Source organism: Ochotona curzoniae, unplaced genomic scaffold, assembly GCF_017591425.1.
Source record: "Ochotona curzoniae isolate NIBS_2020 unplaced genomic scaffold, NIBS_Ocur_1.0 patch58, whole genome shotgun sequence".
Lineage (NCBI taxonomy): Eukaryota > Metazoa > Chordata > Mammalia > Lagomorpha > Ochotonidae > Ochotona > Ochotona curzoniae.
The window spans coordinates 76268-91338 of record NW_024467037.1 but is presented as its reverse complement, the minus strand read 5'-3'; the positions used below and the strand labels follow the sequence as shown (position 1 = coordinate 91338).

At 39.8% G+C, this 15071-nt stretch overlaps 1 protein-coding gene across 1 annotated transcript in view; it reads left to right on the top strand.

Annotated features, from left to right (window-relative positions):
- Positions 1 to 14676, top strand: part of LOC121168116 (protein FAM117B) — an 86110-nt gene extending 71434 nt beyond the window's left edge. The window contains exons 5-8 of the mRNA XM_040997906.1: positions 3679 to 3822; positions 4861 to 5086; positions 7287 to 7407; positions 12341 to 14676. Coding sequence (XP_040853840.1) covers positions 3679 to 3822; positions 4861 to 5086; positions 7287 to 7407; positions 12341 to 12659 — 810 coding nt within the window. The 3' untranslated portion in view covers positions 12660 to 14676. The remainder of the gene's footprint in view (positions 1 to 3678; positions 3823 to 4860; positions 5087 to 7286; positions 7408 to 12340) is intronic.
- The last annotated feature ends 395 nt before the right edge of the window (positions 14677 to 15071 follow it).

Genomic DNA, 15071 nt, shown 5'->3' with positions numbered 1-15071 from the left:
CCAGATGCCTGGCAGGAATCCTAAACTGGAGCCATCTGCTTCTTCCCAGGTGTATAGCTGTGAGGCAGAAGAGCCAGAATTCAGTCGGGCACTCCAGTAGGCATGTGGATGATGGCTTACCCTGCTCTGATACCCACCCCTGTTACTTCATTTAGAAACAGTTTAACCTTTAGCTGATATGTAGCTGTGGAGACACACCTTTGAATGGATTTTGAGGTGCAAATGTCTGAATGTCTAAGAAAAAGGTGAGCAGATACTTCATCTTACTGTCCTCACAGAAGATCCAGAAATGCCCTTTAAATAACTGTGAACAACATTTAAGCCAGTTAGAATTTGAATAATGAGAATTAAGATGTAATTTCAATATGTACAACATGAAGAATTCATATGTAAACTATAAAGAGCTCTTTCAAGTCAATTAAGGGAAAAGCAAGTCTTCCTTGTCCCCTTCCCTGCTATAAAATGGACAAATGATACTAATTATGTAAAAAATTCACCATCAGGGCCGGTGTTGTAACACAGCCACTGCCTGTGACCTTGGCATTCCATTTAGGTTCAAGTCCCAGCTGCTCCACTTCCAGTCCAGCTCCCTCCTAACGGCCTGATAAGACTAAAGGAAGATGGCCCAGGTGTTTGGGTGTCTGCCACCCACATAGGAGATCCAGACCAAAGTCCTGGTTCCTGGCTTTGGCCTGGCCCAGCCATAGCTGTTTGGTCATAGTGGGAGTAAACCAATGGATGATGTCTGTGTTTCTCCCTCTCTGTAACTCTGACCTTTCAAATAAATAAATCTTTAAAAACAAAAATAAAGAGGAGGAAAATCATCTTCACTTATGCTCAACTACAGAAGTTAGAGATGAGATGGTTTTTAGTCTGTAAAAATAAGCAGACATTAAAAGCAAATTTAATGGTCAGTGCTAAAGTTTTTTATATAGATCTGGCAAAAAAAAAAGTGAGGAGTGAAATATCTTACTGTTCAGTTTGAAATTATGAAAGTCTTGAGAAATCTTTCCTGTTCTTTTGGCCAGGATTTTCATCTAACCCAGAAATTTACCCTAAAGGTGTGTTTACCTATATGTACAATTGTTTACGTAAGATGTCCATAGTGACTTTTTGGGGAAAAAAAGTTGGAAATTGTTTGTTCTGTGGTGCATTTATTTTGTAATGTACCCATGTTGCAGAAATGCTATGCAGCTATACAAATGACATAATCAATAAAAGAGTTAAAGGATAAATACTAGAGATCTGATATGAAGTAAAAAACAGAAAATATGAAGCACTCAGTACAGTCTGTTTCTGGTTAGAAATGTGTGTTTTTGGAGGAAAATACCCGGATAGAAGAGTATTTATTAGATTAACAGTTGTTAGCACTGGGTGATTGAACTCTGTTTTTCTTTGTTCAGTGCAAACTTTTAATTTTACATTAAGGAAGATAGTAGTAGTTAAAAATTATTTTCAGGGTAAAAATGTAATGGACATACTCAATTTTCCTGGGTCGCCACATTTCTGGATTATATTTAAATAGCTTCTTAAGCCTATTAAATGGTTGTAAGGAAAAGTAAAATGAAGGGTGGGTATGTTAGCGTCCTCAGTATGCCATTTCCACCCAGTTCTGTAAAACAGACATCGATGATTAAGGTGATGTGGGGGTCAGTATCTGGTGAGAGAGAGGGCTCTCTGTCTGTCTCTCTCTCTCTCTCTCACACACACACACAATTATATTTTCATTTTGGGAAAGGAAAAACCAGAAGAAACACAAGGGCTGATCAGAGCTTTGTAAATATATGGGACAGGTACCATAACTTTCTATTTGTAAATTGGTAAATTAATTCTACATTTATCTTCTAAAAACATCATCATTCTTATTTTGCATACCACTTCATATTGCTGAAAATTTATAGGTTATTGATTACAGATTATAATAGAAATTTAATTTTTTATAACATGGGTGTAGGGTCTTCTATTTTCCCAAAAGCATCAGAGGGGAGCTGGATCAGAAGCAGGGAATCTGTGGGACTTCAACCATCAGGATCCTGGCATTGCAGGCAGCAGGTTAAATCTGTTACATCTCAGGAGACATGGATTTTAGAAAAGGGAAGGAGAGGCAGGCATTTAGCTTAGCACTTACGGTGCCCGTTTTCCATATTGGAGAATCTGGATTTGATTCCTTGCTATAGCCACTGATTCCACTGTTGTACTAATTCAGACCATGGAGGGCAGCAGTGATGGTAGAGTGAACTGGGTTCCTGCCACCAGTGTGGGATACCTGGATTGTGGAACTGGATCCAGTCCTAACCATTATGGGCATATAGGGAGTGAGCCAGCAGGTTGGAGCTAGTTTGCATATACTCAGTTGCTCTCCCACACACTCTGCCCTTCAAATTAAGAAAAAAGGTTAGTTATGAGACACAATATGTAAAAGAAAAGTGGGATTTGGGGGAAAAAACTTAAAATACAAGAGTAATAGAAAAATACTAAAGTGTTTTTAAGAAAAAAATAGTGGCAAGTAGAAAATAAAAATTATAGCTACTGTTTTCTGAGCTTATACAAGATAGGGCAGGGATCTTCTCATTTTATCCACAGGACTGTGAGGCGGACCCCTGCCACCACCACTTCCTGTCCCATATTACAGGTGCGCTCACTGAATAAGCTGGCAAGAAGTACTCTGACTTTCAAAGCAGGGCTTCCCCTGGGCTTTTGACTCACATTTCCTGTCTTTTCTAAGCATCACTGTTGTGTTATTTAATTTTTCCCCTTAAGTTGTGCAGATGAGCAGAAAGTAAAACAGAGAAACACAAATTTAACATTAAGTTCTTTATCAGGTGACAAGATTATTCATTCAAGGAAACTAGTGATAAGTAACTAGAGGCCTTAATCCACTTGTCCACCTTCTTCTGTACAAGGTCTTTCACAGAAACCTCCCTAATTGAAGTATGGGCTAGCCACATTTAATGCCTGACAACAGGACTGTATGTAAGATTTTTTTTTTGCATGCTGAACCTTTAGACATGAGCAGATAACTATTAATGCATATTTTACCTGTTATTATAGTATCTTGCTAGAAAATCAGGTTATTTCCTGTATTATATAATCGGGCTTTAGTAGATAGGCCTTGGGAAAAAGGGAAAAAATAAAGGCTATAGTTTCCTTTCCTGAATAAATCAGAAGCAGAACGTTTATGATTTGAACTGGTGCACACGGATGGCAGTGTACAGCCTGCTGCTAGAACCAGCCCCTTTGAGTTTTTATTTATTTTTATTTTAAAGATTTACTTATTTTTATTACAAAATCAGATATACAGAGAGGAGAAGAGACAGGAAAATCTTCCTGTCTGATGATTCACTCTCCAAGTGAGTGCAGTGGTCGGTGCTGTGCCAATCCAAAGCCAGGAGCCAGGAACTTCCTTTGGGTCTCCCATATGGGTACAGGGTCCCCAGGCTTTGGGCTGTCCTCGACTGCTTTCCCAGGCCACAAACAGGGAGCTGGATGGGAAGCGGAGCTGCTGGGATTAGAACTGGCGCCCATATGGGATCCTGGGTGTTCAAGGTGAGGACTTTAGCCACTAGGCCACCGCGCCAGGCCCTGAGTTTAAGCCAGTTGTAAGTATGCTTCAATCTAGAGAAATAAAAGACAATGTTAAATCTCTTCTTTCCTTTTTCTCCATCCTGTTGTCTTAAGGCTCCTGTTCCAAAGAGTACACTTATTCCAGTAATTCCCATCGCCAAATCAACAGGTTCCCGGTTCCGGAACAGTGTGGAAGGATTGAACCAGGAGATAGAAATAATAATTAAAGAGACTGGGGAAAAGGAAGAACAGCTAATAGTAAGTAATCTCACCTTAAAATCAGCTTCACACATGAACTCTAATTCACAATTCTGCTTTCCATATTTACTTAGGTTTCTTCCTTCTGGTTAAAAGAAAATGAAAATTTAACTGTCTTGAAAAACTTTGACCTTGGCAAGTGATTGAAAAGCTTTCATCCCTTTGCATCTCAGTGAAGCAGCTGTTCTAACATGTACTCAGCTCTTAGACAGAAATTCTTTGCTTTAAAAAAAGTTACTCTAGGTGGTGTATTTCTCATTTGCTATGACTACGTGTAACAGAGCTGGCTTGTGCATTTTGATGGGAGGGAAATTGTATGATACCAGACATCTTGTAACCATGAGTCTACTTGTTCCTCGTTGTTTGTCAGTTACTCATGGTTTTACTTGACATGCCAGGCTGTATAATCATGAAATGCATTTAGAAATTATCTTCAGTCTATCCCTCCTCCTAATTTGAATATGCATAACAGTGATTCCCATTAAAACAATGAGAAAAACTACTTCAGGCTTGAAAGACTCAGAGTACATTTATTTAAGCCTCCATTCACTGAGGGAGGAATTAGGGAGTTTGAAGTGGTATTTTACTGATGTGTAAGATCCTTCTCCTCAAGATAAAAGCTTGAATTAGCTTAGAGAAGACATAGCTCCCCAGCACTGTTTCTTCTGCACCATGGAGTGAGCATGGTACGTACATCAAGGTGTGCAGGGAGCTGGTTCCCCTGCTAAGTGAGCCTCACAGGCATTGCTCGATTTCCGCGTAGCACTGCTGTGATTCACCTTTCTCTCCTTTTAGGTTTCTTTTAAACTTTCAGTGATAGTGGGCAGAATACAAAGTCTTCGCTTGGTCTTCACTCCCACACAAAGAGGAATCAGTTTAGACAGCGGTATGTCAGTAATAAGCACAAAGACCTCGTAGGTATAGAGCAATTTCTAATTTGTGAGGCCCTGGCACTACAGGGGAAGGTTGACTGGGTGCATTGTTGGTGAATTTTGAAATCAGTGGTGAGTAGATTGATGTTTGAAACATCTCTTACAGCCACAAGACATTCCAGATGGGCACCGTGCCCCTCCCCCACTGGTGCAGAGAAGTAGCAGCACCCGGAGCATCGACACCCAGACTCCCGGCGGGGCGGACAAGGGGAGCAACAACAGCAGCCGCTCTCAGTCGGTGTCCCCCACGTCATTCCTCACCATTTCTAACGAAGGCAGTGAGGAGAGTCCTTGTTCAGCTGATGACCTGCTTGTTGATCCCAGGGATAAAGGTACTGTGCTGGGGTTGTTCTCAGAAGAATGACTGCCACCTATTGTATCGTTCATTCTGGCAGAAGTGGGCTGCTAGGGTAATGTGTTAGAAACATAGGTTTACAAAAATTGGAGTACAGAATAGTAGGTTTTACTGTGAAACTCAGGTGGTGGTCTAGTTGGGTGGATTTATGGGCTTTTATTTCCATATTTTTTGCACTTGTTAATACAGCTTCCTTATTAAAAACATTTTTTTATAAATGATGTGCATATTTGTACTGCAAAACATTTTGTGTGTGTTTTTTTAAGTCTTGTTTAAAAGTATCTTATTACCTTAATATTTAACTGAACACAAAGACTTCAAGTTAGTGTTTTTGGGGATCTATTTCTGAGATTTCTGATAGGATTTATTGATTTGCATTGATACAAGACTACTGTTCATAGGAAACCTGATGTAAAAGATGGGCATTTATGTACCTTATTAACCTTTATTTCTGATTTGTGGAGCTGGGTTCAGCAGTCATCTATTTAGAATCTTATCTGTGGATCAGCTGAGTGTCCAAGAATGCCCCATTGTGGTGATGACTGATACTGTAATCTCCTAAATCACTGAAATAATGAAGTTGTTGAAGAAGTCACTACAGATTTTGAGCAGCTGTAAACAGCAGACCTTTTGTTTTTTTCCTAAAAAAAAGATGTATTGATTTATTTGAAAGGTCAAGCAATAAAGAAAGGGACAGAGAGAAAAGAACCCTTCTAGCCATTGGTTGGCTTCCCAGCTTGCCATAACAGCTGGAGCTGAGGTAGGCTCAGGCCAGGAACTAGAGCTCCTACAAGGGGACCCAAGTGGTTGGGCCAGTGTCCATTGCTTTCCAGGCACATTGACAGGGAACTGGATCAGAAACAGGGCAGCAGGAACTCAAGCCAGAGCCCCTGTGGGATGCTGCATTATGGACAACAGCTTCACGCTCTGCACCACAGTGCTGGCTCCTCCCTGCCTTCCCTGTCCTCTTCTCTTCCCTCTCTCCTTCCTTTGTTGTCAGATGAAACATGGCTACTAAAAATCTCTCTTGGTTTCCCATTCCTTATACTTGTTAGAACTTACACTGTTAGAACTCAGTAGATTTTGTGGACTGCTGCATATGACTTTAGGAGATGAGTGACTGGCTGGCCTCTATTAATGTACGTTGTAAGAAAATTGAACATAGCGCTGCTGGCAGTAAAGAATTTGTCGCTTGATATAACTGAAAATCTAGGATAGTTATATAACATAACAAGAATTTTAGGTTAATATAGTGTAAACTGATGACATCAGTGTTGAACCAAAGTATTAAAATAAATGTTCCTTGAGTAGAGTTCATTTGGAAACATTTTGGAAGTATCAGGCTTTGAAGAAGTTTAAGAAAATCAGAATTATCCTCCCCCACACTCCCTTGAGTAAGGGGAGATTCATAAAGTGAATTCTTTGGTATACAGGGCTCTGACTACTTGGAGCATAGATTATAACCAGAGGAACAAATTCCAAGCCAAGCGTTCATTGTAAGTAATGAAGAACCATTTCAACCCTTGTACTGAAGTGAAGGATGACTGTGTGTGCTTGTGCTGCAGCTGGTTAAGCTGCCACCTGCACCTCCAACATCCCATCTGAGTGCTGGGGTCTCCACTGTCTATCCAGCTCCCTGTTAGTGCATCTGGCAAAGCAGCAGAAGGCGGCTCAAGTACTTGGGCCCTTACCACCCACGTAGGAAACTTAGCTGCACAGGGGACTGGGCTCCTGGCGTCAGCCTGGGTCAGCCCTGTTTGTTGGCCATCTGAAGAGTAAATGAAAGCATGGAAGACAGACCGACCTACATGCTTACCTACCTCTTCCTCCCTCCATCTCTCTTCCTCTCCTTGTATGTAGCACTGCCTTCCAAATAAACCTTAAAAACAAAAAATAAAAATGAGACAGCCGCTAGATCATTGTTCAGTACGAGGATTAAGTGAGGTAATGATAATTTTAAGTGAAAAAGAATTTAAAAATATTTTGTTCACATGACTTATTTAACAAAGACGTGTTACCTCCTCTTTACCAAGAATTGTGTTAGCTGTTGGAGGATGTTGAATAAAACAATCTTCCTGCCCTCAAATAATTCTTGGGAAGAGGCCAGGAACAGTTAAATATAGTGTGATTGATGTGGAGGAGTGTTTCTTAGTAATCCAGTGTATTATTTCTTGCAGAGAATGGGAACAACTCTCCTTTGCCTAAATATGCAACCTCACCCAAACCTAACAACAGTTACATGTTCAAAAGGGAGCCTCCTGAAGGTTGCGAAAGGGTCAAAGTCTTTGAAGAATGCTCGTAAGTATCCCTCCCCCACCCAAGGAAACGTGTGAATTTTAAAATAAGCTGGAACCATAATGTAGTATCACCCTTTAGGTTGCCACTCTGATTACATTGTTAGCATTTTTTCACTACTGCTAAAAGTTAACCATAGTACTCCTGGGTAACCACAACGCTATTGTCATACCTAAGAAAATCCAAACTAAGTACAGTATCTACTAATACCCAGTTGTTATTAAATTTCCTCACCTGTCCCCGTAGTATCCCTGTGGCTGTCATTTTTGAACATTGTCTTATCAGGGTCACATGTTGATTTCCACAGTGTGTTTGCTGAAGATGGGCCTCAGAGCCTAATCTGTGTGCGCTCGGGCAAGAATCATTTCCCCTTCAGCCTCTGCTTTTGGTCTCCAGTTTTTCAAATCACTTATTTAGTTATTTATTTTGATTTAGATTTAAATTGTATCTTTGTTTTTAAGAGGTTCAATATAGTTCATAAATATAGTTCTAAAAATAATGTTTCCTTCCCCCCAGCCTCCTTTTTAATTGACTTAAAAATTATATTTTTTCTTTAAATATAGGGACCATTTCCATTACTTTATATAACTGTTAAAGTATCTGGTGCTGTTAGGATGTGATCTTCTGTACTCACATTTTTCCATTGGCTAGTACTCTCTAATCAGCACTCAGTGTAGACTCTCAGTTCACTCAGACTCTACCCAGCTTGTTTTCAACAACAATAGCTCCCAGCTTTACAAGCAATAACCGCAAGGTTGGAGCTATGTGTAAGATAGAGCAAATTAAGGGATGAACAGTGGTAATAGTGTTTTCAGTGCAACCTACGGTGGTTAGAAATGTAAGACCCATGTTTATGACTGCTTCTTACTATGAAACCTAAGATAGAAATGGATATTGTCCAGCCTGCTCTCTAGGTCACACAGTTTGTCTTCTTCCACTGTCAGCATTTTGAAGAGAATTCAGGGATGGCAGCCTCTGGCAGCCTCTTGTTTTTCCTTCATGTCTTATCAGTTTTTCTTTAACCTAAATTCTGCATAATCTTACCACACAAAGAACATTGTCTTTGAATCTCTTCAGCTTCTCTTCTAGCTATCTTTTCACTGTTGGTCTCTCCTCTGCTTCAGTTGAAAGCTCCTGTTTAAGCAACTGCTTATTTTAGTTTTGTTCACCATGTCAGCCTGTAAGTTTCTGCTGGTGCCACCTAGCGCAAACTTCGAGCCCGTATTTCTGTGAGTTTGTTCCCTGGACCGTTGGCATCGTAATCAACTGGGAAAGTGATTGCAAGTGCAGATTCCCTGGCATCACTCCAGGCCTGGTGAATGATTTGATAGGGAGATCAATCCTGGGTTCCACACCTTTAACAAATACCTCATGAAAGTCTTAGGCTTAATTTTAAAATGTAACTTAGGTCTTTTCATGATTGTTTTTAAGAAATGGGATCATTCTGTGAAGTGAAAATCAGTTGGTTCAATGGACCCTTTATCGAGCTTTGATCTTCTCATTGGCAGGTGACATTTACCTAGGTATAAAGTCATGCAGTCATTTGATTGACTCAAAGCAATTTGAATTAAGTAGTTTTGTTACATGGATTGGTGTCCTGCAGTCTGGCTTACACTGCTGAATTTAGATAATTTCTCAGGACTAAATCTGAGCTATCTACTTCACATTAGTTGTGTCTAAAAGAAGGGAAGGTAAGACAGGCATGTGTATGAACAGATACAGGTAAAAGGAACATAAGGTAAGCCTTAACACATTTTATGGCACATTGGTGTATTAGAAGACAAACTATTCTTTTTTAATACAATGTTTATTATAAATTATGCTGGTGTATAAAATGTTAACACAGAAGCCTATTACTGTTTTAATTATATTCTAAAATTAATTAACAGGAGTAGTACCCTTAAAGTTGTTCTTAGTGGTAACTATAGCCCTCTGTCAATAAAACAAATTGCTTAAAATCATAAAAATATTAGTTTCTCTTTTAGCCCTACTGTGACAAAATTGGAGCAAAAGCCACTGGACATACTGGCATTAATAGAACGGAAGCTCTTGGTCCTAACTTAAAATTTTTGTTGTTTAATCATCACTTTTTTTAAGATTTGTTTATTTGAAAGGGAGAGTTATGGAGGAAAAAGAGAAACACACAGAGAGATCTTTTATCTGATCTTTTACCCAGTGGTTGACCCTCCCAAATGACCACAACGGGCAGATCGTTGTTGGTCTGAAGCGAGGAACAAGAGGCTTCTTCTAGGTCTCCCACATGGATGCAGAGGCCTAAGCATTTGTGCCCTTCTCCATTGTTTCCCTAGGCATGTTAGCAGGGAGCCATATCCAGTAGTCAAAGGACTTGATCTGGTGCCCCCCTTGGGAAGCTGGTGCACGATATAGTTTAGGCTGCTATGCTGTGGCACCTGCCCTGTTTAATCATCTTTTATTTTTCTATGTCTTTTGATTTGAAGAAATAACTTTGACCTGGGCCACCGGGGGGGGGGGGGGGGGCGATGGGAGGGAAGGGCAATCTATTGTTTTCTCAAGATGAACTATTTACCTGAGAGAAGGAGGAGTAGTTAGGTTTAAACTCAGGAAGGACAACACCAGATTTTGTGCTTCAGTCTTTGTGTTCTTTTTGATGATAGCACACAACATAGCCGTATGATCTGTACTTGGTTAAGTCCTTTGTAATGACACCTTGATCCCAGGTGATGAGCTCCTTGACCTTAAATTCCTGGTTTTTAAGGCCTTTTTTGCAATATTGGGATTTTGTTGGTAGTAGTATATTTCTTTTGAGACATAGTCCTTCAGAATAACTGCATAAAGAAGACAAAAGTATTAGCTAGTTCTCAGGAATTTTTTTTCCCTCTTTGTATGTATGGTTCTTAATTTGGAGAATACTTTGAGGTGATTAACTGTACAGAATACTTCGAAGGGCCAGATACTGTTGTTCTTGGGTAGTATGTTCCTAGAAGCCAGCTGTGAAAGATTAGGAGAGTGACTCTTCTAGGTCAGCTAGGATAGAAACTGTAAGAGGACACAGGGGCAGTTTTTGGCGTTACTTACTTCTGGTGTTCTGTTTCTTGCTCCTGGTCATTACTCAGCCTATTACTGTTTACATTACTGTGCATGTGGTATGTTACTAGTCTTTCATAAAAACAGCAAGGAAATTTAGCAGTTTCTAGAATCCCGTCATTGGAAAATGTTTTCCATATCAAGAATTTTATTGTAATGAGAGAGTTTCTTTGTGTTCAAGAAATGTCATACCATCCTGAAAATCTATTAGCCAGTTTCTAGAGTCATTTTTTTGTAAGATAACCTCAAATGAATTCATTATTGCATTAAAAACACACCCTTTGGGTGTATAAGAATTTGAGTTTTTGTCTCCCTAATATAAAAACATTAAGAAATAAGAAAAGAGAGAGAAGGGTCGGAGGGTGGGGGAAGGATGAAAAGTATCATAAAACTATATATATGAAATACAATTTGTTCAAGAAAAAAAAAAAAGAAATACAATTTGTTCCCTTTATAAAAAAAATAGAATTAAAAAAGAAAAATTGTCTCCAGTAAATCTATCTAAAAAGGAAAATTCATGCATTGTTTATAGAAAATAACCTCAGCTTCCTATCTTTTCTAAGGAGTGGAAAACCATCCTGTTGGATGATAAAAATAGACATGTATTCCTCTCTCAGTTGTCTACCTGCATGTACTGATGGCTCCACAAGTCCTTGGCCTGTTAAGTTCCCATTGTATTCAAGAAAGAATACGGGACAAGGAAAACATAACTCAAAGATGCTCTTTTCCTTTGTTCTTAAATAGTTGTGTTTGCCAAAGCTGTCCATGGGTAGTGTTTACATTAATAAAAGCTGGCAGCCGGAGCACTGTCTGCATGCAAGGTGTCCTTTTGCTGCCCACTCCTTGAGTCTGTTGTTACTCAGCCTTCAACTTGGTTCACAGATTGGTGTCTTGGGGTAGCCACTTTCTCTTAGATTCTTCCTCTTATGCCAGATTACCCACTCCCTGCTGCTGCCTCTGAACCTCTCACAAAGCTTTGTCATCACAACCAGAACCCTTATCCTCTGTTATGCCCTGGTCAGGTCTGGCAGCCTGGTAAAGCGTATGGATCTTAAATGCATAGAATAGGTATGATTACAGAAGAGACAAATTCTATCGAAAGGTATTCCACCAGGTAACCCCCTATAAGAGTTACAGAGTCGGTCCATCTCCCCATTGTGGTTTATTTCATCTTTGTACCTCAGAGTCTAGTATGGACATGGCACATTTAGATTTTACCAGAATTGTTACTGAGAGAGATGAGAACAATAATTTTTTCTTGTCATATGTTCATATAAGCTAAGTCTTGATTTATTCAGGTTTTCCTATCTTAACTTAATTTAGTGTCTCCCTCATGTGACTGAACAATTTGTATCTCCCTCATGTGACTGAACAATCTTATCTTGATTTTCCATTTACATTACGTTACTCAGCTGTCATGGTTAGAGTTGGTTCAAAGAGACTTTCAAGAGCCCTAAAGAAAACCCACACCTACACACCTACCCATTTAGTCATGTAATGGTAGAATTTAGCAGAAGGCGGACATCGTATATCCTTGATTTCTTTGTCTTCTTTCAGAATAGCACACACCGTGATAGTGGAACATATTTTTGTCTTTAAGTATCTAGATTTTCTTTTGTTTTAGGAAGTTTCAATTCCTATTGGCTGTCTTAGATCTCAACTCTGAGTCACTTGTGTGGTACTGGGATTCTTGAGGGAACTGAATGCTGCAACAGGGAGTGGTGCCCTGCACTTGGAGATACTTATTTTTTTCTATAGTATGTGTTTTTTATTCCTTTTATGTTTCTGTAAGTTACCTGTTTTTAAAAATAAAAGCGTGTTTCCAATGTTGAGTGATTTAAAAGTATGGGGTTGTCTGTTCTATGTTTAGGCCAAAACAACTTCACGAAATCCCAGCTTTTTACTGTCCTGACAAAAACAAGGTGAATTTCATTCCTAAAAGTGGCTCAGCTTTCTGCCTCGTCAGCATCCTCAAGCCACTCCTCCCCACACCGGATCTTACCCTCAAGGGCTCTGGCCACAGCCTGACAGTCACCACTGGCATGACCACCACTCTGCTTCAGCCTATCGCTGTGGCCTCCCTATCCACAAACACAGAGCAAGACCGGGTCTCTCGAGGAACAAGTACGGTTCTGCCATCCGCACCTCTGCTGTCCCCACCAGAACCCATCGAGGAAGCTGAAGGGTAGGACTTGGTGCCAGGTGGCCGTTTGATCTGGAAACTGAACCTCCTCAGAAGGCTTGACTGATGGGATAGTGAGCGCCCAGTCAGCAGTGATGTGACGGTGAGGCTCCTGGAAGAAAAGCAGCCCCTCTGACAGCTCTGTCCCACCCATGAAGGCCAACCCTCAGCGCTCAGCCTGAGCTTCCACAAAATCAAACAAGAGTGTCTCATCCTTTACTTTTGGAGGGACAGTGTCACATTGTTTTTTTGTTTTCAAATTCGACTTCTTGGAGAAAAAGAAAATATAAACCCACAGAACCTGATCTCTGTTAACATGATTTCTGAAGGGAGAGGTGAATGATGCTGCAAGAACCATCTTTTATATGAAAACGACTATTTTATAATACCAATGTTACATTTTCTGAAACGTAGCAAACAAGACATGCAAACGATTCCTTGGTGGCCTCTGTTTCCTGTAACCCTTCCTACATGTGTGCAGCTTGGGACCAAAGGGATTGTTGACATTTCCCCCAGCAGTCTTCATCTCATGGCTGTGTTCTCCCAAACAAGAATTGATAGGTAAATGCATCAAACAAGTATATATTAAGAGTTTTAAAAAAGAAAAGCAATATTCGTACATTATGTGATTTATGTTTTTGATGTCAAAAGTTTGTGCTCTGGGTGAAATATTTGTAAAACTGCTATTTTCTTCATGACTCCTGTACACATTTCACTATGTGGCCAGAAAAATAATAGTCTGAAGACAAGTGCTTTAATATGTTCTCACCCATTTTGGAATTGGCCTAAGAGTCAATGAGCCAAAAAGGAAACTATCTAGTGTTGCTTGTTAGCTAGGAGTAAGGAGCCCTTCGGCCTTGTGTGAAGAAAATCACGTGATTGCCCTCCTGTGCCACAGGTATCCTTCCACCCTTCATCACTGTATCATAGCCCCAGAGATCCTACAATGGCTGTGCATGGATTTGCTCCTTCGCTTTCGTGATGTCTTTGTCTTGTGGATACGGTCGGTCAGGTTTAGTAGTTCGCCAGGAGTGTAATCCATTGAATAGTGATCCATAGCCAGAGACCTTGAAACTTTTTGTTGATGGTGATTGACACCAAAATTTCTTGCCTACAGGTTTTGCTAGTTACCCCGTTATAGTCCACACACTGGGGAAGAGAGAAAAGGTTTGGGGTATAAAACAACAGACACACTTGAAAACCCAGACAGTTTTGGATTTGGACTCTTGGCTAGTGCAAATCACTGCCATTATCTTGTGACAGTAGTGTTTGTTTCTGGATAGGTAGTAGTGAAATTAAGGAGTGGGTCTTATAAGAAATGAGTTTCAGAAGTGTTAATTTAAAAAGGCATCCTTTAAACACCATATTCTAACCTATGATGCAATAATTTGCTATACATATAATGGGCAGAAAAAAATTTTAAATCCTTGTAAAGGGACATGTTTTGGAGATTAATGCATCAACTTGTCCAAAAATATTCCATTAAGGAAAATTTAGTGGAAGAAAAATCTTTTGAAAGGACTTCTTATATTGATGCACCTTTAAAGCAGCAAAATAATTTTAAACATACTCTGTAAAATTAAAAATTGATGGTGTATTTAGGTAAATCAGGTAAATTCAAATATCAAAAAATCCCATCAGGTTTTAGTTGGTAGGACTGATAAATTTTTGTACTTTTCCATCCAAAGCCAGTTTACTTGGAACTAGTTTAACATAGCATCTAAACTAGTTAAAAGCTCACTTACTTTGAGTCTGCAGTTTCTGATTGGTGTTTGGAGAGCCTGGCTTCTTGGCCTTCTTTGCTCTACCTTCGGGAATTCCTACTTCACCTCCCAGTTTCTCCTTCGTCACCAGTACAGAAGAAAAAGTAAAACTGAGGTCAGGTGAGTTGGTGTGAGTGGAGAAGGTTGCTCAGAACCCAGGGCTTTTTGTTTGTTTTGTTTTGTTTCGATTACTTGAGTTCTGTTAAGTCAGGGTTGTATTCCTGACTGTGTGGGTTTCCTTTCCTTTGCTGACTCCATAGTCACCAGGATGTTTTAGAACTAGAAATCCTGCTTTGGAAACAGATTTTCCCATTTTGTTTTGTTTTTGCATTTGTCAAATTTATGTATCTTTAAGCTAAAGTGATTTAAAATCAGAATGGATGAAAGAAAACTTGCAGACTTATTGTGTGCAATCTTGCAGTCTGATAGGTGGTTATAAGGAGAATGTGTGAACTTGTATGGCAACCAGATATATCCCTTGGGTTCAGAGAGATTGAGCCTGAGAATTGAGAAAATGAAAGGTACAAGGTACAACTTGGCCGGTGCCGAAGGGCTAAGTTCTAAGCTTTACCATAGCCTTGAAAAGAGAGTAGTCATAGGTCCAGTGAGCAGTTTTACTGAACCCTTAGTCCCCAGATGTTTTTCTCAAGAGAATG